At 31.2% G+C, this 27,778-nt stretch overlaps 2 protein-coding genes across 2 annotated transcripts; one reads left to right on the top strand and one right to left on the bottom strand.

The window, feature by feature from the left end:
• Window positions 1-30: 30 nt before the first annotated feature.
• LOC147803172 (uncharacterized) lies at window positions 31-22,721 on the bottom strand. The gene is made up of 4 exons (XM_087152945.1): window positions 22,447-22,721; window positions 22,055-22,314; window positions 4,168-4,347; window positions 31-2,609 (listed from the first exon to the last, which is right to left on the bottom strand). The coding sequence occupies exons 1-4, from the start codon at window positions 22,719-22,721 to the stop codon at window positions 31-33; spliced, it is 3,294 nt and encodes a 1,097-aa protein (XP_087009071.1).
• Window positions 22,722-25,402: 2,681 nt separating this feature from the next.
• LOC147803171 (uncharacterized) lies at window positions 25,403-27,001 on the top strand. Its single transcript, XM_087153527.1, has 2 exons — window positions 25,403-26,787; window positions 26,882-27,001. Exon 1 carries the CDS (start codon window positions 25,679-25,681, stop codon window positions 26,672-26,674), a length of 996 nt encoding a protein of 331 aa, XP_087009653.1. The 5' UTR covers window positions 25,403-25,678; the 3' UTR covers window positions 26,675-26,787; window positions 26,882-27,001.
• The last annotated feature ends 777 nt before the right edge of the window (window positions 27,002-27,778 follow it).

Raw genomic sequence — 27,778 nt, 5'->3', positions numbered from 1 at the left:
TCTACCTCAGTTAATACAGTAATTAATTCTTCATAACAAAGAGAAGTTTTTACCCAAAACTTTTTTTAAGCAATTTTTAACAGATCGAACAAGCCTTTCCCAAAAGCCTCCCCACCATGGGGCACCTTCTACAATGAATTTCCATTCTAAATGATGTTTCTCTAAGAAGTTACTCACTTCTTCATTTTTGCACATTTTATACAGATATTTAAGTTCTTTATCGGCAGACTTAAAAGTTTTAGCATTATCAGAGTATATAACTTTACTAATACCCCTACGAGCAAAAAATCGTCTTAATGATAGCAAAAAACATTCAGTGCTTAAATTAGATATTAATTCTAAATGAATATTACGAGTAACAGCACATGTAAATAAACTTATATACACTTTAGTATTATCTTTTAAATACAATGGTCCTGCAAAATCAATACCTGTAATCTCAAATGGTTGAGATTTCTCTACTCTATCAATAGGTAAAGGTGAAATAATTTCTTTACCCCCTTTAGCTGTAAATTTTTTACAAATTCTACAATTATACAAAATAGATTTAACAAACTGTCTGCCTTTTAAAATCCAAAACTTACTTCTTACCTGAATTAAAGTTTCATTAACACCATTATGTAATACTTTTTCATGACAATCATAAACAATTAATTTTGTAAAATAATCATTAGAAAGAACAATTGGACATTTTTCATACACATCTAAAGATGAATTAATTAATCTAGTTTTCACTCTTAGAATACCTTTATCATCTAGCATGAGATTAACATTAGCTAATTTACAATTTTTATCTACACTTTTATTTTGTTTAAGATTTTGGATTTCTGAATAAAAACTCTGTGCTTGGGACATTTTAATCCAGTATTCCCAAGATTTTTCAGTTTCCAACACAGAAATCGGACCTGTGCACTTTTGTTTTGTCTTCAGAATATTAATAAATCTGAAAACGTAGGATGTCACACGCACTAATTTCCGAATTTTACTGAACTTTGAAATGCACAAAATAGGGTGAATTTCACAATTTTTAACAACAGGTGGTGTCATATCACATCTTTCTTCATCACAAGAAGAAAGTAATGCGATTTCAGAAGAATTTTTATCAGGCCAGTTTTCTTCTGATTCGGATAACCAAGAAGGACCATAGGCCCACACACTGTCACACACTAAATCTTTGATTTTTACACCACGGGTTATCTTGTCAGCCGGATTATCACTGCCTGGACAGTGATACCACATTTCTGGAGATGTACTTTCTTTTATTTCACTGACACGATTTTTTACAAAAGTTTTCCAACGATATGCTGATCCTCTAATCCAGTTGAGCACAATTGAGCTGTCAGTCCATAGACGAGCTTTTGCATCAGGAAATTGCTCCTGCACAACTTTCAACAATCGCTTTCCAATAACTGCAGCCGTGAGCTCCAACCGAGGCAAAGTCATTTTCTTTGAAGGAGCTACCTTTCCTTTGGCTATAACAAACGCTGTTCGAATTTCACTAGAAACGGTGAATCTCAAATAGATAACAGTTCCATATGCAGTTTGCGAAGAATCACAAAATACATGTATTTCTAAACTCTGTGGAGTCTCTCTCGATCGAAAATACCAACGTGGTATATTGACTTCACATAATCCTTGTAGTTGGTTGTACCAGCAGTTCCAATTGACTTTTATTTCTTCTGGCACCGGTTGATCCCAATCAATGCCATCTAGCCAGAGTTTTTGAAACATAATTTTTGCTTTAATGGAAAATGGCGACAGGTAGCCCAATGGGTTGAACAGTCTCGATGAAATCTGAAGAATAGTTCTTTTGGTCAGTTTCTTTTTTGAAAGAGTATCCACAACATCATCTGGTGAGAATGTAAAACAATCATCTGTTGAAGAGTATTTCAGTCCAAGCACCTTTGATGTAGCTTCAGGCATATCTAATTTTAAAGTTTTACTTTCTGGGGAAAATTCTTTCTTTAATTCTTCCGAATTAGAGTTCCATTTGGTTAAATTCATAGAAGCTTCATTCATAATTGCTTCAGCTTCATGATAGACTTGACGAGCCTCGTCTTCTGAGTCTACTCCAGTGATGAAATCATCGACATATAAGGAATTGTCTAGTAGTTGTACTGTCTTAGGATAAATATCTTGAAATTTCTTCAGATGATGCTTAATACATGCAGCAAGCAAAAATGGACTTGGCTTGGCTCCAAAAATTAGTCTACAAAATCGGTACACTGTAATTTTAGGATTTTGTAAATCCGACTCATCATCAAGCCAAAGAAAACGCATGGCATCTCTGTCCTCTTGAGAAATAGAAATTTGATGAAATGCCTTCTCTATATCCGATGTCATAATTATTCGATATTTTCTAAAGTTCAGGAGAATTTTTAGTAAATCCGGTAAAAAGTTCGGTCCATCTAAAAGGCAGTCATTGAGAGAAAGTTCCTCTTTTTCTTTTGATGAAGCATCATACACAATTCTTAATTTTGTAGTTGAGTGTTCAGGCCTTATCACTGCATGATGAGGAATATAGTATATTACGTCACTGGATTTTGAATCATCACCAATTTTTTCTAATATTTTTTCTTTTAATTGCCCTTGAATAACTTCTTTATATTCTTCAAATAATTCTAAGTTCTTTCTAAATGTTTGCAACAATTTGAAAAAACGAAATTTTGCATTTTTATAGTTATCTTTAAGTTTTATTTTTTCCTCCTTCCACGGTAATTTAATTTCATATCTCTTTTCCTTCTGAGTGATTGATGAAGAAAATAATTCCAAAGCTTTTTCTGTTTCTTTTTCTTCGCAGATATTTTTTATTCCAATTTATTCGGTTTCCCAAAACATTTTCAAGGACTCGTTTATACTCATATTTTCTTCCAGGGTCAGATTAGTCATAACATTCGTCAATTCATTACAGTCTGAGGAGGGAAATTTCCCTTGCACACACCATCCGAAAATAGTTTCAAGTGCAACCGCAGAATAATTTATTCTTTTGATTCGATCATTACTAATAGACCACAATATGTCGGCGCCAAACAAAATCGAAACATTTTCACCCATAAATCTAGAATCACTCCACTTAGGCTCTAATAACGTTATTCCAAGGCTCTTCAGTTTATTTTTTATTTGATTACTTGGCATTTTTATGTTCGCTGATGTAATCACTGAAACTTCGATGAAATCAAAAGTGATACTTTTCTCAGGGTCATTAATATTTCTTAAAGTTAATTCTACAATTTTGTTTTTATATTTTTTCGGGTGATTTTCACCAAATGTATGAATTTGCATTTCTTTTTCTCCTTTAACTTTTAAATTCAATTTTTTGGATAATTCTTTAGTAATAACCGAAATTTGAGAACCTCCGTCAATTAAACATCTTACAAAACAATGATTTTGAGGTCCTTCTGCTATAGCATTTACAGTTTGTAAAACTATATTCGATCCAAATTTAGATGAAGAATTTTGACTTACTTCTAATGGTTTTGGCTCCTTCTCTTCTTTGTCATTCAAGTCCGATTTGAAACACACGACCGATTTGAACTTCACGACAGTTAATTTCCTTTTTCAAAAAACTTAAAAGTTCTTGTATATCAAATTCTTTTTCTGATTTCCGACATCGATTGAATTCAAAATTTAGTTCTTCTGGAAGCTTCTGCTGAAGAATTGGGCATAGTAAATTTCCATAACTTCCTGCAGTTACATTCAATGATGACAGGCTTCTTATTTGTATTTCACATTCATCATATAGCCTTCTTAGTGCTTTTAAGTTGGAAACAGTTCGAATAGGTTCAATAGCAAGAAGTTTCGTCATATGAGAGCTTATTACAATGTCCGTTCTTCCAAAACGCTCTTTCAGAATCTCGATAGAGGAATCATAATTCTAATCACTAATGGCAAATCCAGATATCGATGCGAGAGCGCTTTCTCCAAGCAAGGATTTCAAATATGCAAATTTTTCAGTCTTTCGTAATTCGTTGTTGTTATGAATAGCTGTTTCAAATTGATTATAAAAATCCAACCACTTGGTAGAATCTCCGTAAAATGTTCCTATTTGCAGACGAGGTAGATTCATTAGTTTCGATTCAGTTTTAACAACAACAGTTTCGTTTCTATCGCTTTCGATATTAATTTTAGAATTAGAAGAACATCGATTTAAAAATCTCTGAATCCTACCTTTCCATGTCACTATTTTTTCTTGATATTCTTGGCAGGTGGTTATTTCGTTTTCGAACTCCTGTTCAGCAACAGTGTATTCCAGTTTTTCATCCAATTGTTTTAATTCCATCATTTTTGCATTTAGTTGCTCACTTAAATCCAATAAAAGTTCTGTTTTTTCAGCATCCTGCGATTCATCTGCATCATATATAGTTTCGATTTATAATTTTAAGAAATTCTTTCGACTTTGATTAGGAATTTTAAAAGCCTTATTAATAAAAAAATTGAGCAGCCTTATTAACTTTAAACACATAATAACAACAAAAAGGAGTTAAAAATAGAAACAAATATGATCAAAAAACACTAAAGTCATAAGCTAACTAAATAAATTAATTTCGTGTGCGAAATATAATATTACAAATTAAACATATTTCATATATAGGAGAAACATGGAAAATTTGGTTATACAGGACTTATAAATTTTTTTTTCTCATGTTTAAACATTTTTTTAGCTGATGATCATTTGATTTCATTGCTCTATTAAACAAAATCATATGTTGTTTCTGTCTATTAGCAGTAAGTTAAATTAAAGTCAAATTACATTTGTATCCATTTTATCCGGAACAGACCAGATCAAGAGTTTTGCCAAGCAGGCAAGTCAAAGAGGGAATTGAATCTAAAAAAAATTTTCAAGATAAAAAAAACAAAAAAGCAAATTCAAAACTTTAAAAGGTGTATTCACAAACACTGATGTGAAAAATGTATATTCTCGAAAGAATCGAAAACTTTCTTAGGAGGCAAAAGAGCAAAAGCATCATTTATTTTATTATTTCTTTATGAATAGTTTAAATAAAAAAAATTCCATTTGACGAAAAGAAAAAAAAATATATATATATATATTTTAATAATATTTATTATTAATAAATAAATATCTAAATGAATAAACCTGCACAATCAAAGAAAATAAATTTAAAAAAAATTGCTTTTAACAAAAAGAATAAATAAAAACAACTTATTTTTTTAATAATATTTATTATTAATAAATAAATAAATATCTAAATGAATGAACCTGCACAATCAAAGAAAATAAATTAAAAACAATTCCTTTTGACAAAAAGAATAAATAAAAACAACTTAATTTTTTAATAATATTTATTATTAATATCATTAATACTGATCATTATCACTCGTATCATTAATACTGATAGCGTAGCCATCACATTTCAAATAAGTAAAACTTTTACTTATTTTTATTCGCAAGATTTCAAGCGAGAGTTCTAACGAATATCTTATTTCCTTATTTAGTTGGTTGGCGAAATCATCAGAGATAGAGCTGTGATAAACGCATCCATGTGGTGGGACAGTGCTTTGGTGTTAAATAATTATCACCAAGGCGAGAAATGTAAGCGATAGCTAACCAAACCTAACAACCCCTATCAGCCACTAGACTCCGACATGAACGATGGAGAGAGGACTAAAGCTGTAATTATCCCCAGGTGGTAAAATTAGGGGTAGGATCTTGGGGCAGGTTTACCGTGACACCAAAAAATATTGGCTCGCACTGATTCATTTCAAACCAATAGCCAAAAAGATCCCGAGATACAAAACCAGCTATTAATGAGCGGTGGATATCCAACGATTATCCAATCTTGCCTTTTCGGATTAGACAAGATTTGGCCCTCCAGCTCTTCATAGACTGTGTGTTCAAGAAGAAGAAGATAAGATGTTACTAGAATTGAAAATAAATACTCTCGAAATAATAAAAGTTTAATTAGAAGAATTACGCGAGACAACGAACTTCATAAGTTGATGAAATATTATCAAAAATTAAAGAAGATATTCTAGGATTAGATAAAAAATTAAAATTATCTCTAAATCCTATAAAAAACAATCCTGTTGTTGAAAATTATGAAAGCAGTATATAAATGAATGTTTGTGAATGTGTGTGCAAAACCGTCCCACTGAAAACTATAAGAAATCGTCAATGAAGCTTAATTAATGTTGGTAATATGTATTAACTAGTGGGCTGCGCCCACTGCTCGATAACGCTCACCAATCCCCGAAAATTGCTACGCAATCTTATATGCTTCGCTCGCTACTAACTTAGGTACATTGCGAATGCACAAAATTCTAAGAATTCAAAACAATCATTCAAATCCATATAACAACTTTCTAAAAAAAAATTACGTATTTTTAGTAAATACTAAGTCATTAAAATAAATTTGAATTCAAATAAATTACACGTGATTCGTTAAACCTGTTAGAAATGTGATATAGTATAAAATCTTAAGATAAAATTTCTGAAACTGATATCTCCTTAAAAAGGTTAAAATTTTGGCTATAATTAAGTTTATTAAAAATTGAAATAAGTGAATTGCAATGGAAAAACCTGCATAAACAAATAAATTCTAATAAAACAAATAAATTCGTGATATAAATCAAAAATCGTCAAATAAATTCGTAATATATGAATTCGTGAAAAAAGCGCTTTCGACAAAATACTAAAATAGAGATCTATCGACAAAGACTACTCACTTCTGCCTAGCTTATGCTCTCTCGGGTTATTTCAGCTTCCGTTTTTAAAAGCGCTATATGTTGAGCCATCTCAACTAGATTTGGCATGTGACATTTTTAGCGGCAATCATTGGTCGATTTTCTAGCGTTGCCATTCGGGGAGTTGTAATGAGGCTTTTTTTGTCGCCGTGTAAGAGAAATATGTATATAAATTGAAATATATAGATAGATTGAAAGTAACTTCTGAACTAAAAATCAAAATTAAGTAGAAAAGATTTAGTTAACCATAAAAAATCTGCATAATATTATTGACACTAATGCTCAATTAATATTGCTAATGTGTATTAATTGAAATAAAATAAAATAAGCTTCGTTCTAAAAAGCCAAGCTCACGGAGAAAACCGTAAAAAATCACCATTCACTGATGACTTCATAGGTATCTCTGACGGTAATATATACTACTGGTATTATAGTAATTGGGGAATTGGTTTTGATAAAAATTCTTCAACGGGTTTTCTGTTGCTTCAGAAAATATTTTTTCCTGTGATAGCTAAGATAGTATATAAATATTTTAAAGAATTGGAGTTAAAAGAAATTTTTTCCACCCTCTACATATAAATATTTTAACAATAATTTAAAGGTTAGATAGAGAAATGGTCATGCTTAAAATTCCATATGAAGTTCTAATGTTTTTTTCTTTAAAAAAAATAGGATTTTAGTTTGCTGCCACTGACAAATATGTATAAACTCAAATGTTGATGGGCTATGTAATAAGTACCAAATATACTAATATAGGTATAAAGTATGACATTGATATAATGGGTGATGTAAAACCGCACCAATACTAAGCAGTTTTAATACCGATACTTTGGAATGAAGCTTTTTACGGCTCCTCGGAAGGGATGTATGTACCTGAGGAAATCACTTAATACTGGTAAATTTTAACTATCATGAATTGGCGGCGAGCAATAGCATGACGCCAAGTGATGCTAAATACATTAAATATTTTTTCCAATGACAAGCAACAAGCTTTGCTTACTTCAATAACGTAAAGATACAGCGAATTATCAATTTATTAGAAAGTGGGACTCATAATTCTTCGCTTCATTTTATTTACCACATCTGATTTGAAATAAAAATCATGCAAGCATACTAAAAGATAAAAGTGAAAGCAAAAACAGTTCTGTTGCATTAAACATACCCATATCGATGCAACCACTTTATGTTATTTAATCTACTTCATTAATTCCCGTAAAAATGTCATTCTTCCATCAAGCTCTTTAGTTGTGTCTTTCAGTTTTGTGTTTCTCTGTGCTGATTTATTGATTTTATTCATCCCGGATGAAGAACGGGAATTCAGCTATAAAAATCAAACTGTCTGTTACACCTCTGGTTATCTGGAAGATTTTAAATCACCATTCATTTCGTTGATTTCCTACAACTCACGTTTGGATGAATCTCAAAAATTAATTTACTGGCCTTTTTCGGCAATGCGAAACAAATTCAAACAATAGAAGACACTGCGTTTAAATCATTTTTAAAGCACTTTAAGAACGTTATGAATCATAAATGATTGCTTGTCCTATCCATTCAATTTTAAAACTCGGAAAAAATAAATGATGAGTCTGTTTTTGAATGACGCAATTTATTAGATCAAGTATTAAAAAATGTAAGAACTTTAAAATCACTAGAATTACCATTATAACAATTAAATTTGAATATTTTTTATAAACATTGTTCTTCAAAAAATTTACGAAATGTTCTTAACGACTTCTGAATGGGATAATTTAATTGATTTCTAAAAAAAGCGATGTCATTTTTTGGAAAATTTACTAAGGCACTCTTTGTAAAATAAAACATTCCTATACCCAAAAACTGAATTCAAATGGTATTGCATGAAATCAAAAACACAAAATCTCATTCATAAATTCGAATTATTATAAACCTTTGTGTTATTTACAACACCCAATTTATAAATGCAAGAGGAGCGAAAGATCGCCAAGGAAGAAAAAGTTATTTTTAAAATGTCTTAATGGGAATCATTTGTTAAGCAGATTTATGTTTCGTAAAAACATCATTTCTTGTTTACATAAACAAATTACTTTTGAGTTAGGTGGTGACGCCTCTAAATCCCATTAACATTAAATAATACTTCTTTAAGTGAATAGGAGTTTTCGAGAAGTCATCGTCACGTGCAAAGGAAATGATTTCGCTAAATTGCTCTGCAAATAAAACTACGGCAAATTTGTGGATTCGAAAAGCAGATAACAATTTTATTAAAGCCCGAGCTTTGACAGAGGGGTCGCTCTATGGCAGATTTTATAGCATCTGACTTTGAAAAACAATAAGGTCTCAAAATGAAAAAAAAACTTTCAGACTTCGTAAAGAAAAATCGCGAATTTACTGAAAATGAAGTACAAGTATTTGTAACTCTAAAACCAAAATTTATCTTCCCTGCCTATTCTTAACATTTGCAATAAGAAGGCCGAAACCAAAATATATTGCGATACCAGTATCCATGGATGCATTTTGCACAAATTGTTAGAAGATAACCCGGTATACTTTATGAGTAAGAAAACGTCAGCAAACGTCACGAGCTCAGCCGAAACAAACTACAGCATTTAGGGGCGTTAAGCCATCTTGCAAGAAATTTAGAATTTGTCACGCAAACGTTTTAAAATAATCACCGATTGTTCGCAACGACATTAAGTAAAGAGGCACTCGTATAGCATGTCGGGCATTATTATTGCAGGATTTCGATTACGTCATTGAACATAGGTCAGGTTAGCCCTCAGATGGAGCAGTCACTTCAAAACTCTTCTCAAGTTCGTAAATTTGTATTATTAAATTTATTGTTTTCACAATATGAGCTCTTAATTCTGGCTTAATATACCAACCTCTTCCTTTAAACTTAATTTAAACTTAATGATGAATACAAATCTCTTTCGGTCTCAGTAGATACCATAAATTTAAACTTCTCAAAGTTCAATCCGTATACAATAGAGGGGCCTTTCTCTATTAAGGTTGTATTCAAATCTCGTTCAAAATAAATAATAAATTATTTAAACATACACATCTGCTGGACTGTCAAAATACTTAAGTTTTCAAAAGAAATTTAAAATCTTAACGGTTAGCGTGCTTGACTGCGAAGCCGGTGGCATGCGGGTTCAAATTCAGCTTAGGATATGGATGTTGTCTTCTGATATGTAGCCCACCCTATGAACAGGTATCTGTAGCAGTGTGGCGTGGGTACCCAAGTAGCACCCTCAGTCGTAGATAACATCAGAAAATCGGTGAAATCTAACATTATCTTGCACAACTTCTAATATTAGAAAGATACAAGAGGTCGCTGTTTGCTCTGCATTATATAATATTAGATTCTATACAAACTAATATTATCTAACGCTCGCCGTAGCATTATTTTGCATTAGTTTTGAAGCTATATAAAAATATATTTTGAATTTTCTGATATTATCTTGCGTTGCTTTTTACTTCTGGAGTAAGCAAGAGGAAGATTCGGATGGTAGTAGACCAGCTTCACGGAATCTAATTCCGATCGAAATGAAGCTCTCGTGACGTCATAAATCGTGAATGTCAGTTAGGCCGTATTACGAGCTCTTGATTCCACTCGGAACTAAATTCCGATGCGAAATAATTACGAATCCGATTCCGGCAGGTTTAAGAGTAAGCGAAATCTAGATTCGATAACAGTGGGTATATTTTAGTGATCAAAATGGGGCTGTTTTCTATCATTACAGCCGATCAGCAATTCAGACAACCTATTACCGATAAAAGCATTCTGGAAAAAAAAATTGCAGATTTTCTTAGCTTATAACGCAAAATTTGATAATTTAATTTTATTTAAAATGGGATATTTTTATATCTTTCATAAATATAATTGTATTTTGATACTTAAATTGCGCCTTATTTTGTTTTACGGGTTGAGTTTAAAACAAGATCTTTTCGTTACATTCAGAAAGATGATGCCTTATCTATTTCATAATTTTATAACCGTCGTCGAACACCCGACCTAATTTTTTGTTGACGACTACTGATGTTCAACCACGCAGTCTTGTAATTTTAAATCCAATTCAGAAGACAAGGAGAGTCCTGTATCAAGTATTGAGTGAAATTTGCCTCCGGGAGTAATTATTGATAGAGCTAATCCTCATTTCCGTTACATGGAGAGGAAAACCACGTAAACCTCCACGGTCAAACCTCCTACATCTTATGTTTAACTGATTTTTTTAAAAAATATTTTAAATACATTTAAGAAATAATACTATAACACAACTTTTGCTGATACTTTTTTCCTTTCTTCATACAATGTGTTTTTTTGACAAATTTTATATCATTAATAATTTTCTACTCTTTAATTTTGAAATATATTCATAATTTTTTTTAGAAATGAGTTTATTTTATCAAAATCTCAATTGAATTTGCTAATTTGTAAAACATATTTTATAAACTTGTAACTATTTTTTGTAACTTATGCCATTTGTAATTTCACAATTATCATTCATTATTTACATTTTGAAATTGTAAATTAAAAAAAACCACACTCTAAGTTAAATTTACATTTGAATTGAGTTGAAAATTTACCCTAATTTTGCTTTCTTTCAAAATATAACTAATTCATTCATTCCCAAAAGTATTAAAATAAAATTATATCTCGAATTTTTAAACTGTTATTTTTTGTAATAATTGAGACAGTAAAGAAAATTTCAAAATATTCTAATTACTTTCTTGCCTAAATTTTTTCACTGAAATTAAATGGAAAAATACTTACTTATTTTTGAATCAGAAATTTGACTTACAAAACCAGTAGAATTATTTTCAGGGAGTGAAATAAAATAAGCCTTTATAAATTTTAATTAAAAAATTTGCCAAAATTTCTCCCATGTAAAAATAATTTTACATAGGCTCAACAGAAATTTTTAACGATTTAATAATTAAAGGTACTATGTACTTTTATTTACTTAAAATTTAGGTAACATTTAAATCTAGAAACCAGAAAAAAAAGTAGTAAATATTGAATTTTATTAGAATTAAATTTGTACAAACATTTAATTGCATATAAGAATGAGACCAAAAAACATTTTTATTTTTTTACTATAGGTTGTTTTTTGTATTAATGATCCAAATTTGACTACCATCAGTTACTTTTTGGACACCTTGCTATCACAAAATTTTTTTTTAAAATCAATCAATTCCATTGTTTGTATTTTGCTGAAAAGAGACTATGCATTACGAACATAGTAAAAACAAACATGACATTATAGGCCTTAAATGGGACTTTTTAAGAAAAGACGATGCAATCGCACATGTTTTCACAAAGAGCTCTTTCACCAGGAGTTGGCACTTGGCTCCGCCTTCATCACGTGGTATGCGACGATACTATTTCGCTATTTTTGGGAGAAGGTTGAAGGCTCCTATACTATCAGAGCTGACCTATCAAGCAATATTGGAGCAAACAAGTTCGCAAGTTAACGTTAAGTCAACGTTAGCTCTCTGCTCCAAAAATAAATGATAAGTCGGCCTGTCTAATTCAGGGGCTCTAGTTGTAAGCAATCCTGAATAAAGTTGCTATTTGGCGATCGTACGGCAAAAATATTTATTTCGCAAACTTTATATGCATTTTTTTAACATAACATATTCCATAAATTTAGTGATATTTAGCTCCATTTTTTATGATGTTTTTCTCTTTTTTAATAGTTTGTTCTTTTTTAGACATTTTGATGGGGCTGGGAAAATAGCAATTTTTAATTCTAAAATATATCTAATTAGCTAAAGAAACGAAAGGTATAATAGCAGATGATAAAGTGAAATAAGTGACTGAAAAAGAATTCACTGTTTGCGTTTGGCGCTCATTAAGGGTTGTCTTAATTTCAAGAGCGGAGATGTTTCACTTCTTACTCCCCTCAGCTGAAATGAACTCTGCGTCCCAGCAGGTGGAGCCAAGTGCCAACTCCTTGTGAACGAACTATACTAGACCTTTCAGATGAAAGTTTAAGCAATATTCTTTTCTTAATTGATTAGGAATTTTTATCATAATGTAAATATTATTCAGCTTTAAGTCAAAGAACTTTTTACGATTATAACTATTTTACAATTATATTACTTTAAACATGAAAAAAATGAAAAAGCATAAACCTTTTGTCTCAAAGTTCAAATGAGTAATCATGTGAAAATTTCCAAAATTAAAATAATGAACACCGTTAATAACAAAAATACTCACAAGTTTGAGATATACTTTAAAATCAGCGTTAAAAGAAAATTGATTCCGATATCATACCGAAAGATTAAAAATAACCAAATTTTAATTATACTCAACTGTCTTCATGACACTTAAGCACTATCTAATAAAAAGATTTTCTAACTTTATATTTTATAAAATTTTATGAATGCAAATATTAGACCTGATAAATCAAATTTTCTTAAAATGTTGAAGATTAATAACAAAGTTGTAGAAAAAAATACACACTACAGTAATTAAGAAAAAACATCCATAATAAACATAACTATTTCACAGCATAATAATTTTATTTAAAAACAAAACACACTATAAACACTCAGATTGTAAACATTACCTTTATTATTTAAAATTAATGTCGATAACCTTTTGGTCAAACACAAATTAAAAATACGTAATTGTTATTAAAAAAATACTTTTTCATGACTTGAGAACTATTTGATACAGTTTAAAATTATATTTCCAAGCAGTCATTAAATCCCTTAACAAAAGTTTTTATGTGATAGTTTAAAAGCAGTTAATAATGTGTATGGGGGTACACACAAAACGGGGATTAATTTTACAGGTTTCCCACTTTCTTCAAACTTTAACACCAAAATAAACATGAAGACTTTCCGCCACGGCAGATTTAAATTGAACCTTGCTGAATATCCACACTGGTTGCTTCATTCGCTGTAAGGATCAAGCTTAGACTTTCCATCAAAGCGTGCAATTTGCCCAATAGCGCTTCTCAGATTTCAAATCAGTTCCGAGATTCTGCATTCAAACAGTTTCTTCTTAAAGTCCTGAAGATGAAGATCTGAAATTATAAAAGAAAATAAATAAAAATAAAAAAACAAATTTAAAATTATTTAACATTGAATATATATTTGAAACGTATATTATTTAATTTGAAAATGTTTTTTAAAAATTTTAATGTTAAAAATTTTAATTCTTTACGATGAAATTCAATGGATAAATTCTGGTATTGATACCTGCGTCAAAAAATCTCGTAAGGGCAACTAAGAAGCAGCAAAAAAAGAAAGGAGATTAATTAAAAGAGTTTAGCTCATAAACACTCCCAGGCAAACTATCACATACTTTTTAAAGAAATATTTCAAACTGCAAAACCCTTTAACCCCTTCTATTGGACCTGAAAATAATTGCTTTGCAATGTGGCAAGTGAACAAAAAAAGTGACGAAAAGTGTTAAATAAACAACTACTTTTTTTTACCATTGCTGTTTTAAAAAATCGTTTAATGTCAATGTTAAAAGATACTTTGAGAACTAAGAATCTATCAATTCGTGGTTGAAACAAACATGTAGAAGGAGAACTCATTAACAATTCACATATTCCAAAGTAGTAATATCAAATATATTTTGCTCACCCCAAATATATTTAGATAACGTTCTTTAAAAGTCAATATGCTTAACTAAATTTTGTCACATATTTATTATTTTCATTGTTCAATAAGTTTTTACAGGCTTAGATTATTTCTAATCGGAATTGTTTTAAAAATATATAATTTAATTAAAGTAAAAAGAAGTTTGATGATATCATAATAAATAATATATAGGTTACTACAAAAGCTTTTATAAACATGATTTTACTCTGATATTTAAATTGCAAGTTACTTTGATTTCTGGGTCGTGTTAAAAGTTAAAAATATAAGAAAAGTATTTCACAACATCCACTAAGATGGCAAATTGTCTGTCAAGGATGATAAAAAAATTAATGGTTTAAAAAATAATTCATTGCGATAGTGAACTTAAATAAAAAATTAATTAAATAAAAAAAGTATACTGATTTCATTGATATGTGATTTCACTGATAATGAATGTTTTTTAAATAAGCGATTTTTTTTTACTACAAAATAATAAAAGGTATATGTCTTGAAATTACTATGTTATCCTTTTTATTATTTCATAAAAAATGCATTGATTTAAATCAATTGTGATTTTTACAAAGAAAAAAAAAACTAAATCATTAATTGATTAAAAAATATTAATTAAGAAAAATATATGCAGCTCTTTTATATCTTATTAAAAATGTAGTTAGCGTGTATCAAGACTTGCTCAATCCAGAAGGACGTAATTTTTTTTTCATTAATGTTTTCTTCTCTAAACTAATCTACTTTTCATTAAGTATCTAGTTGACAAATTCTCTCCCGATTTTTAACAATCATCAGCTGGTTGAACTTGAAATATATAACTATGATTTCTTTCACTCACTGATCAGTATGTAATAATATATTAATTGTTTTATCCATTTCAGTAATAAATATTAACTACTTCAGTAATATTATTTTTAAACAATAGTAATATTAAAATCTTTTGTATCAGATGCTGTGGATGGTACATTTTAAAAAATGCAAGAAGTTTGACTTAAATAAATAAAAATTCCGCGCTAAATCAAATATAAACTTAATCATTATTGATTAGAAATAAAAAGTATGTAAAAAACATCAAAACAATAAAATTATCGTGATATAATAAATTCATTAAAAGATCCCCAGTGTAAATAATTACGATTTGTTTCGACAACAATAAGCTAGTTACAATCAAATGATATATTTTAGTTAATTTATTTACTGTCCATTGAAAGAAAATGATGTTCCTTATATAATTAGATTTCACAAACCTTATAGTGTGGTGTAACCAACATACGAGTACCGAAGTTAGTGATATGGTGAACCTGTATGTATCTTCAATGTATTTTCTTCTTCCTGAAGTACAACTGAATTTCAAGTGAATAAAATACCATCAAAAAATTTTTTGTTCTTTCTCTCTTTTGCGTCTATTCTTTTGTCTTTGATTATAATCCTGGATGCTTTTAATTTAGTTGTTAGAGTGTTTTTAAAGTTATGTTTATATTTCTCCTTTATTATCTTTGACGATTGATTTATTTAAAATGTAAAATTTAATACACGCAACCTATCTCGCCAGCATATAATAATGGATAATAATAAGAAAACAAAACAAATAATAACAGACAAAATTCTAGACTAAATAGCGACAATAATACTTTCTTTAATGAGAATTAAATTAGAGGAAGTTGACGTTTTATTTTAAGGATGTTTAGAAGTAATCAATTATCTAACAGTTAAAATTAGGCAAAAAGTAAAGGAACACACCAAAATTCCTTCTGCTCTTTTTAATAAAATCAAAATATAAAAAATCCCTTTCGCCTCACAAAGGTATGCTTTTTTTTTATTCTGCTCTAACTTAAGAAAATAAAATCATTTTAAAATTTTAAGAGAAAAGAGAAACGATTCAAATAATGGGCTTATGACATTCTGTTGGAGTGTTGTGTAGAGGAAAAGCTTTGAACTTACAAAGATTAAGCAAGGAAAAAAAAAACTTAACTTGAAGGACACTCGAGAGTATCTCCACAACATACATTCAAATGTGCATCGAATCTGGATTTGTCTTATGCATAATGAGGGTGAAAGAGTTACAATAAATATGTAAATTTATCTTTAAATTATTTTTAAATGATCGAAATAAATAATTCGAATATTTTGTGATATTAATATATTTTAACGAATAGTTTAATGTTTAGCGCAATATTCGAATATTTTAATGTTCGAAATAAACTTGAAATTGAAAAAAAAAAACTCAAGAAAAGAAACAAAACATCCTTTATTTTAGAGCTTAAAAACTTAAAACTTTCCCTTCTGAATCATTTTTATCCTCTTCCAGTGGTTTTACGAATTTGTGATTTTTGTCTTACCGTTCTTCTTACTCGAACCTTGTTCCTTGAAATTCGTAGTCTGGCACATACATTAGAAACCCCACTGCTTGGAAAGATTCCAGTCAGTAGTTGTGAAATACTGAGTTATAAATAAGAATGTTCTTCGAAGCTTTAAAATGAAACAATTAATATGAAATAAATTTTCTTTAAGCATAGTCAAGTGCATGCTGCAAGTACTGGACACGGTTTTTTTCCTATTATCAGTGGCGTAAAAAACACTCCCCGCAACCTCCGTGAGGCGGGAGGGGGCTTGAGGGAGCATGATCCAAAAATAATACACTGCTAACTACACAATCTGCGTTGGATATGCTGTCTTTTTTTTTCTTTTTTTCCTCCAAGCCCTGACCATGTACCTAGGTTATGAAAACCCTTAACCATATAGCCCAGGACTTGGCCACTGGTCCAGCCCACTCCAGCCTAAATAACATAATATTTAAAAAAAATTAAAAATTTAAAAAAAAAAAAAAAAAAAAAAAAAAACAGATTTTACTGAAAGTGTGGAATTTAAGAAGAAATAAGACAAAAAAATATAATACATGTGAAATGGGAAGTTATTAAAATTTTAATAGATAGTCATTATCCGCTAAGAAGTTCATTACTGTTATTAATCTTTTGTTTAAAGTATTGCTTGTAATAAAATTTTTCTGCCAAATTTCTAAATTTGTTGGGCTAGGTTGACGACTATGCCAGGAGACAGTGTAGGAACAACTAGAGAGATAATGTTCAGGCGAACCTTGTTGGCCGCAGGTGCAAAGATCAGTATCTGTTATATGCAGGTAATTAAAGAAGGTTGGAAATGGTCCATGACCCGTCAAGAACCAGATGACTTGTTTTGGAGGAATTGTTTTTAAAAAAGTAACATTGTTAATAATTTTGAATAGACGTCTGCCTCTGTCTGAATTATTCCATTGAAATTGCCATTTTGTTAGAAGAGAATCTTTAATGCGTCGTTTAAGATATGAAACTGGAAGTGGGTATACATAATTTTTCGGTTGTCTCGTAGATTGTTTAGCTAAATCATCTGCTTTTTCATTACCTACTCTATTGCTGTGTGCTTTAATCCAAGAAATTTGAATTGATGTGTGTTGAAGTTCTTGTTGAATATCAAAAGAAATTCTATTATTTGTGCCAAAATCAAGTTTTGATGATATTGATGATTTTGAGTCTGACCAGATGACATAAATATCGTTATTATTGAAGTTTTCAGTGCTCTTAATATATTTAATGCATTCTAAGATTGCCAACTGTTCGGCTTGAAAGACTGAATTTTGCCTGTCTAATGTGTAGCTTTGTGAATGTGTAATATTGAGGAAAGCGAAAGCTGTGCCTGTGTTTGTCTTCGAGCCATCTGTAAAATAGTTTGTTTTTCTGTTAAAATCAAAATTATTCTGTTCTACTAAAATTATTTTGCTAATTGTGTGAAAAGAAGGATGGCGATGTGGTATTTTTAGCTTTTTCTCATAATCTAGTGCAGTGGTTCCCAACTTGGGGGAGATTGCCCCAAAGGGGGCGATAATCCTTAGGGGGGCGATCAGGGGGCGACGAGTACTCAAAAGATAAAAATTGCTAATAATATAAATAATAAAAACTTCTCGAGATTGAAATTGAAAATATGTATGAAACCTATGGTTCTGGTGTAGACAAAGGATTATGACAGTTAAAAATTTAAAAAAATTCAAGTGCAGGATCGTTTTCGTCATACGTTTTGGTATCGGAGGCGGAAATCTGATAAGTCACTCTGTTCCTCTGAGCAATAATACTGTTTCCAGGCGCATTGATGAGATGGTTGCCGACGTTGAATCAAAACTCATCAAATTTCTGAAAGAAGGTGAATTTGCGTTGCAGATTGATAAATCAACTGTGATAGATAACAAAGCTGTTTTAGCTTACGTGAGATTCATAAATGAGAGTAGGGAGATTAACGAGGAAATGTTGTTTACAAGAACTTTGAACACAGATACAAAAGGATCGTCGATTTTTAAATTGGTCAATGATTATTTTCAGGTAAAAGAAATTTCCTTCACAAATGTAAGTGCTTGTGCAAGAGATGCTGCTCCAACCATGTCTGGTTGTCATACTGGGTTTCTGGGTCACCTTAAAAAAGAAGTACCGGAAGTTATCTCACCATTCATTATGTCATTCATCGTCAACTTTTGGCTGCGAAAAATTGGTTATTTCTGGCATCAATAAAATAAAAGCTAGTTCTCCTAATAACCGTTTGTTGTGAGAACTTTGCCATGAAAATGATGAAGATTTCGAATTCCTGCTCCTACATACAGCTAACTTTTAGAAGGAAACCGAGCCGTTTCTTCGAATTGCTGGATTCGGTTACTGAGTTTCTCGACACCACTGATTCTGTTTTAAGTGAGAGTTTGAAGCAACGCAAGTTGGGAACTGCGTACCTCACTCATAGTTTTGAAAAAAAAAGAAGGAAATCAACGTTAAACTTCATGGAAATAAGATGAACATTATCAAGGCTAAGGGAATCATATCTTCATTCATTGCCAAGTTTGATATCTATAAGTCAAACATTGGTTGCAAAGAGCTAATGCAATTTCCAACTCTTAAAAAGTGTTCAATGGCAGATATCGAGATTCTCGAAAATAAAATCTTAATTTTTACTGATCACCTTGATCAGTTATGGAATCAAGATTTAAAGATTTGATGAAATTAGAAATTCCGGATTGGATTTTCGATCCTTTCTCTTTCGAAGTTGTGGATAAGCTCACTTCCTCTTTGTAGACTGAGATTTTAGATTTGAAGTATGACTGTGAGGCTTAAGTCGTCTTTAAAAAATACGGTTACGAGTTAGCTTGGGTAAAGCTTATGGACACTTATCCACAATTGTGGAAACAAACTGAGCCGCTTTTCATCTCGTTCCCGTCAACATATTTAGTGGAGAGAGGATTTAGTTCTGTCTTCCAGTTGCTCACAAAGCAAAGTGATAGTTTGGACATTTGCTTCAAAGAAACCCGCGTTTAAATCTGACGAGCATAAAACCTGACATTTAAGCTTTAACTTGAAATACACCAAGCACAGGGCAGTGATTGAAGTGGTAAAAATGTACTTTCTCCATCTTCATTTTTTTCTCAAATTTTAGTTGTTAACGTTTTAACTTTTTCTTGATTACATTAAAATATGAATTTAAAAAAAATTTACTTTTGTTTTGATTATTCCGTTTTAAATATAATTTCTTTTTGGAAAAAAAAGATGCACAATTTTTTTTAATTGATAAAAATGACAGGATAAATGTGCCTCCTTATTCGCATTACAATTTAAGTTAAAATCAAATAACATAGCATATTTTCAGTGTTTGGTTGCTCACAAGCAACAATGAATGGTTTTTTGAGCAAAAAGAGAAAGGGGCGATATGTGTCAGCCAACCCCAAGAGGGGGGCGATGGTCCACAAAAGGTTGGGAACCACTGATCTAGTGTATTATACGTTATATTATTAAATTTGGCATCTTTTTTGAGGTGAGTTACGGTTGTTGAACAAGATATTGACATAATCTGTTCTGCGAGAGGAGGAATATTTGTTAGTACTTGAAGTTCTGCCGTTGGGGCAGAATAATATGCTCTACTCATGTTTAAAAGAAATTTTCTTTGAATAGATTATAAAGTGCGATAAATACGTGGAGAGATATTCGTAGCCCATAGGCTGCAACCATGAGCTAATGCGGGAATTATTACTGTATTGTATATTAATTTTCTCGCTTTTTGGTTGATACCCCATGATTTTTGGTTGATTTTTTTGAGCGAATTTAATAATGTTTTAGATTTTTGTTTTAAAAGATTAATGTGAGAACCCCAGTTTAATTTTTTATCAATGACTACTCCTAGATATTTAAAATGATTAGAATGTTTAATTTTAATATTATTGATTCTAAATATTGCACTGCGATCTGTGTTATAAAAGTGGATGTAAACTGTTTTTTCTATAGAGAGATTTAGAGCATTTTGAATAAGCCATGTGTGAATTTCATTAAGGGAATTATTTGTAATCTCTTCCAAATTTCTCCTTGAGTTGACAAAAGTCAGTATAATCAGATCGTCTGCAAAAGCTTGGATCATATAATTTTAAGAATGTATGTTAAGCAAACTATTGATAGTAAGATTCCATGCTGTAGGACCAATACATGACCCTTGGGGACAACCTTTTGAAATGTTTTAGTTACGTAACCTTTATCTGTTGAAATAATTGCTTGTCTATTTGTGTTTATACTTTCTATGAAAAGGCAAAGATTAGAGGGAATATGATGTTTTGACAACTCATAATTAATTATACTATATTGAATGTTGTCAAAAGCACTTTTAATATTTAAGGATATAGCTGCAACGTGTTTGTAATTATTTTTTAGGTGTGTTAATATATCTTTAAAATTATCCAAGGCTAAATGGACTGACTTGCCGAATCTGAAACCGTATTGAAAATCTGAAAGGGCGTTTACATTTTCCAAATGAAAATTTAGTCTTTTAATAATGAGTTTTTCCAGAAATTTACCCAAGCAAGGTAGAAGGGTGATTGGGCGATAAGATGTTAAATGTTTAGGATCTTTGCCCTTTTTTAGAAAAAGTAAAACCTGACCTTTCTTAAAATGATCTGGAAAATAATTTAGAGCAAGACATTTGTTGAAAAATTTAAGTATTTAAGTACTGAAAAATGAGAATAAAATTTTAACTACAATGTAATCTATTCCATCGATGCTGGGTGCTTTTTTGCTGTTAAGAGTATTAATTAGGCTTTGTAACTCATTGTGTGTGAATGGGGGATCCGGTGTGTTATTACTGTAAATTAGTGGACGTGTAGGAATAATATTATCGTCAGGATAGATTTTTGAGAATGCTGTTTGCTTCGTCAAGTTGAGAATTGTTGTTGTATATATTTGTGAGTATTGTTGGATATGAAATTGTTCTGAATGTAGATTTATAATGGGCACCGTAAATATTCTTAGTGTTTTCGCAAAGAATCTGCCAACTTATATTTAGTTTGTATAATATGTTTTTTATATTCTGCTCTTTTTTTCTTATAAATTGTTTTATATTTATTAATAACCTCTATATCATTTGATCTTTGAAAGCGTCTTTTAATTGCTTGAAGTTCTTTTTTATAAATTGTTAACTGTGTTGTCCACCAAGTGGCATTTGTTGGACGATGAAAAAGTTTAGTTTTGTAAGTTTGTTGACAACTTATAAAAATTTTATTAATTAAGTTATTCGTAAAATTGTTTAGGTCTGAATGATTTTGTATTGAATTTAAATCATCTATTAGGCCTAGGTTAAAAGTTGAAAAAACTTTTCCGAACTTATTGTGATTTCCGTATTTCGTTTTGAATCGCGTGAATGAGGAAAAAGATCGAGTATGTGTTATTTACTTGGATTAATATGTACTTATAGTCAGAATTACTGTTTATATCCATTACATTCCATTTTGTGGTTGTTAAAACATCTGGATTATTTGTTAAAGTAAGATCAGGAAATGATGAAGTTAAGGAGGTTACAAATGTCGGTGTCGCGGGCTGGGTATTAAGAATTTTCAAATCATTAGATGTTATGAAATCTAGTAAAGCATCGCCCCTGGCATCACTGTTGTTATATCCCCAGAAGTCATGATGAGCATTAAAATCCCCACAAATTAGAGTAGGTGAATTATAAAAATTTTTGTTGCTGTAATAGATTAAATCCTTCATTAAATTTATTTCGTTATTACTTGGAGAGTTATAAAAAGAGATTAAAATTAATGGAGAATTATTTGATGAATTTATCGAGATCGAAACTGAATTTTGTAGGATATCTAACTGTAGAGGAGCTACTGTTTTATTTGGTATGAATATACCACTTTTACCGTCTGCCGACAGGAAAAGTTTCCAAAAGCTTGGGTATCCTATTATTCTTCCTTTAGGAGAATATGGTTCTTGAAAACAAACTATATCGATCCCGTGCTCAACAACCGTTTTTTGCAATAAAAAGATAGCTGCTTTGTACCTTTGAAGATTAATTTGTAGAATGTTAAGTCCGTCAAGATTTGTTGATATAGTATACTGTTTTATATCATTATTAAATTGGTTAGCCATGACTAAATAAAATTAAGTTGAAATGCTTAGAAACTAAAGTTTAAAGAAGAATGAAAGTTGCTCTAAAAATTTAAAATAAATAAAATGAGGAAAAGTAAGAAATGGAAAGAAAAAAAAATATGGAATGTAAAAAGAAATAAATAAAATAAATTAATAAAAAAAATAAAAATAAAAAAAGTGGTTGAAAAAAAACTAATAGAGATAAAAGTATTACTAGATATAGAGAAATGTTAACAAACAAATATATATGTCTTTTTAGTAGGGATGTGTATAGACTTGATTGGATTGACGTAGCTCTTTTAGTTCGTGCAGGTAAGTTGGGCAGGAAGGTGAGGAGTCTCTGTGATTACAGTCCAGATTTAAATTGGAGTCTTGGTTGGATGAGTGACAGTTTATACAGTATTCTTCTTTTTCTGTGCAATGTTCAATACTATGACCTTGGTATCCGCACTTCTCACAATAACAGTATGACTCAGTACATGTGTTTTGGTGATGGCCTATTGTCTGGCCTTTTCTGCACCTTAATAAGACCAGTCTTTTTTTAATTGTGCAACGTTGTAGACCAGCGTAGAAATAATTAAGATTCAAAAGCTTGATGGAGAGTTTTCTGTTGACTCTTATAATGATGTGTCTCTTAGAGTTATCTCTTTTATGTGGGATTTCTTTGGTCAGTTTGATGATATCGTAGGCAGGGTCGAAATCGCCATTGATTTTTATCAAGTCAATAATCTCAGTTTCTGGGAATGTGATAGGTGTGTTAAGAAGAATTAGAGAGAACAACTTTACGTCTTTATCGTGATATTGGATGCCTGTCTTTTGCAAGGTTGAGAGGACCGTTTCTTTATGTTGATTGTTATGAAACTTTAGTTCTAGCATCTTGCTGTTTCTATAAATTTTTTTCACGGGCAGTTTATAGGTTCTTTCTGAATCAGCGTTTCCACGATATCAGTTGTGGAGCAGTCTTCTTGTGGTCTTACTATTATAGGTTTTGGTGGTATTATTACTCGTGGAACATCAACATTGATAGAGGTGGTATTTTCTAATTTTTTGAGTCTTGCGTTGATGGTCTTTAGATTCTCTTCAATTTGATTTAGTGAGTTTGAGGAGTGAACATTTAATGAAAAGTCAGCAAGTTTTATTCGTATGTCGTCAATTTTCTTGTCCAAAGATGTTTGGAAGTTTCTAGAGTTTATCAAGTCATGAGTTTCTTGTTCCGAAGTTATCTTCCTTATTTGTTGAATTGCGTTGATACAACCCAAGTAGCACATAATATTATATAACATCAGAAAATCGGTAAAATCTAACGTTATCTTGCACAACTTCTTATATTAGAAAGATACAAAAGGTCGCTGTTTGCTCAGCCTTATATAATATTAGATTCTATACAAACTAATATTATCTAGCGTTCGCCATAATATTATTTTGCATTAGTTTTGATGCTATATAATATTAGATTTTGAATTTTCTGATATTATTTTGCTTCGCTTTTTATTTTTTTGGAGTAAGCAAGAGGAAGATATGGATAGTAGTAGAATAATTCGGCGATATAATTTTACTTAATATTCTATATTGTTGTGAAGCAATAAAACATAGAACATAGTTTTATGTCATTCCATGCATTATTTACTTAGCAATACAGAAATACTAAATAAAATTATATCACTGAATTGTGCTACCTTCCATTTTTCTCCTCTTACTCCAAAGTATATCTTATGTTCAGCTGATTTTTTTGAATATTTCAAACTTAATTAGGAAATAATATTTTATTGCAACTTTTATTGATATTTTTTTCTTTTATTCATACAATGGGTATTCTGACAAATTTTATATCATTAATAATTTTCAAGTCTTTAATTTTAAAATGTACTCATTTTTTTAAAAAAAAACTGGGCTTATTTTATCAAAATCTCAATTTAATTTGTTAGTTCGTAATAAATATATATATTTTAAATGTGTAACTTAAGCCATTTGTAATTTCACAGTTATCATTCATTATTTATATTCTGAAATTATATAATAGAAATCACACTATATAAATATATAGTTATGTATTTACATTTGAACTAAGCGGAAATTTTAACTTAACATCCCCCCTTATAATTCTAAAATAAAATTGTTCAATTTTTAAGTTGTCATTTTTTTCAATAAATGACACAATAAAGAATTATCATTCATTATTTATATTCTGAAATTATATAATAAAAACCACACTACGTAATTATAAAGTTATATATTTACATTTGAACTGAGTGGAAATTTAAACTTAATTTTTTTCCCTTTATAATATTAAAATTTTTTGATTTTCAAGTGGACATTTCTTGTAATAATTGGCACAAATAAAGAACAAAATTTAAAAATATTCAAATTACTTACTTCAACAAATTTACACATATTTTTTCCCCTTCTCTTTTCACTGGAATTGCTAAATGGAGAAATACTTACATAACTTTATTCTTTTAGTATTTGAAATTTTATTTAGCAAAACACCTAAAAACAAAACTTCAACGCAAGGTAGAAATTTTTCCAGGGAATGAAACCAAGAAAGCAACTAATATCATGAAAATTGCTAATATTTTTTTATAAAGTTAAAATAACTTTTATGGGCACATCAGAAATTTTCATCAATTCGATAATTGTTTAAGGGTGTTATGCTCGATTAAACTAACAATCTTAGCCTGGGGCTTGAGCGGCTACCAGGCGCGACGGCAGGTGGTGGATAGCCGAATGTCCTGTAGCGCTGACAGGATAGCCTCTGAATAACAAATAGGAGGTCGCGAACCAACTCCCGTAACCCAGGTGTTACGCGACCCGTGCCTTGGGTGAATGGCACTGCGGTTATAGTGTCTTAACGGAGCCTCTAGTTTGACTGGCGAACATCTAGAGTAATTGCCTTACCCAGTAACTCAGGCAATGCTGGGCTGACTTTCTTTACCTGAGCTTTTTATTTGAGGTAATTTATGGCTGAAAATGACAAAAATACAACTCAAACTACTGCATTTGCAGGTGAAAATCCCAAAGTAGACATTTCTGCAAAAGAAAAGGAAACTAGGGAAAAACCAACTGAAGGAGATAAAATGAACCCTTCATCAAAAGAGGTAGAAATGACCTCTACCCAATCAACATCTCAAGTGGGGCAGGAAGCTATTAATAGCATGACTGCCTCCATGGATGGGATCAAACTTAAAAAAAGACTATCTGGTGCACAGAAAAAGAAACTTGCCCGAGAAAAGAAGATGGCTGAAGGTACCTGGGTAGAAAAACCCAAACCAAAGCAGAGAGGCGAGAAAAGACAAAGCCAAAGGATGGAACAAGATGTAGCCCCAAAGGCTGCCAGGAAAGAAGGACCTGAAGGTATAACCTTTAAGGAAGCTCTAACCGCAGTTAAAATGGCTGTGATTCTTGAAGGACATCCTCTTGAGCGCTTATCCGAAGAACAGGCCCTAGACCTTGAGTTCTTGATAACTGAAAAAATTTCTAGAAATGAAGAGGGTTTTGTCCCCACTTTTCTTTCTTGCAGACTAGAAAATGGGGCACTTATCATCAATTGTGCAGATCTGGGGAGCTCTAAGTGGCTGGAACAGATTGTAGTTGAGATAAACCCATGGCAGGAGCAAACTCTCTTGGTAGGAGAGGCAAGGAAACTTGTCAGAACTACTAAGATCATTGCTAAACTGCCGAAAGTCTGTAGTAAACTGGAGTCCAAAGAGGTTCTGAGAAAGATTGAGGCACAAAATGGTGGGCTTACTCCAACCGAATGGAACATACTTCATCGGAAGAATGAACCATCAGGACAGACCATCGTCCTTAGCGTGCCTGAACTGGACGCGGCTACACTTGGCAAAAGGGGATATAAATTTTATATCGGACTTCACCAAGTTCAAGCCAAAGTCCTAGACAAACCTTCCAAAAATGATGGGGGTGAAGGTTCTTCAAGCCAACATCTACCACAGTAGAAGTGACACCACAAACCTCACCAAGAAATTTCTTGATGAGGATTTTCACCTGGCCCTGATCCAAGAACCTTGGCTTGTCAGGGGAAAAATCAGTGGCCTCAAAGGAACAAAAGGTAAGCTCATTTATAATCTTAATAGTGAAGCTAGAACATGTATCCTAATAGATAAAGATATTAAGGTTCTACCTCTAACAGATTTTATTCATAGGGATTTAACAGCAGTGAAAGTCAGACTCAACATAGAGGGAAGAGACCGAGAAATTGTTTTTTGCTCAGTCTACCTACCCTATGAAGAGAAGGCTCCACCTGACCAAACACTGCACAAACTCCTGCAGTTTTGTGCAGAAAACAGCTTGCAGGTAGTCTTAGGGCTGGACTGCAATGCTCACCATACTGTATGGGGCAGCACAGACACAAATAAAAGAGGTGAGTGTCTTTTAGAATTTATTCTTAATTACAATTTAGATATTTTGAACAAAGGCAATGACCCTACCTTTATAACTTCTAATCGTTCTGAAGTAATTGACATTACTATAGCAACACCGGCTATTAGTAAAAATATCACGAAATGGAAAGTAGATGGGAGACCATCAGGTTCCGACCATCAAAACATCCATTTTGAAATAAACTCCAATATAAATATTGACCGCTACTTCAGAGACCCCATGAGAACAAATTGGAAGAAATTCCAAGATGATATCATGGGGCTGACTCAACTGGGAGAAAATTATATTAGAGATAATTATGATCTAGAAATTGCAGCAGAAACTCTGCAGAACGAAATTCTAGGTTCATACAATAAAAATTGCCCAATACGTACCAAAAGAGCAAAGCCCCAATGTCCTTGGTGGAACAACTCCTTGGAAACTGAAAGGGCAAATGTTAGAAAACTCTTTAATAAAGCAAAGAAACATGGTGAGTGGGACAACTATAAAAGAGCCCTCACCAACTATAACAAAAATGTCAGGAAAAGCAAACAAGAATCCTGGAGAAAGTTCTGTGAAGAGGTAAATTCTATCTCTGAAGGAGCTAGACTCCAGAGAATCCTTAGAAGGGATGAACCCATAATGGTTGGCACCTTAAAGGATGAGGATGGCAAATTTGC

The sequence above is a fragment of the Parasteatoda tepidariorum genome, chromosome 10, assembly GCF_982258835.1.
Source record: "Parasteatoda tepidariorum strain Cologne lab strain chromosome 10, Ptep-v5.0, whole genome shotgun sequence".
In the NCBI taxonomy this organism is placed as follows: domain Eukaryota; kingdom Metazoa; phylum Arthropoda; class Arachnida; order Araneae; family Theridiidae; genus Parasteatoda; species Parasteatoda tepidariorum.
This window is presented reverse-complemented; position numbering and strand designations above follow the sequence as displayed.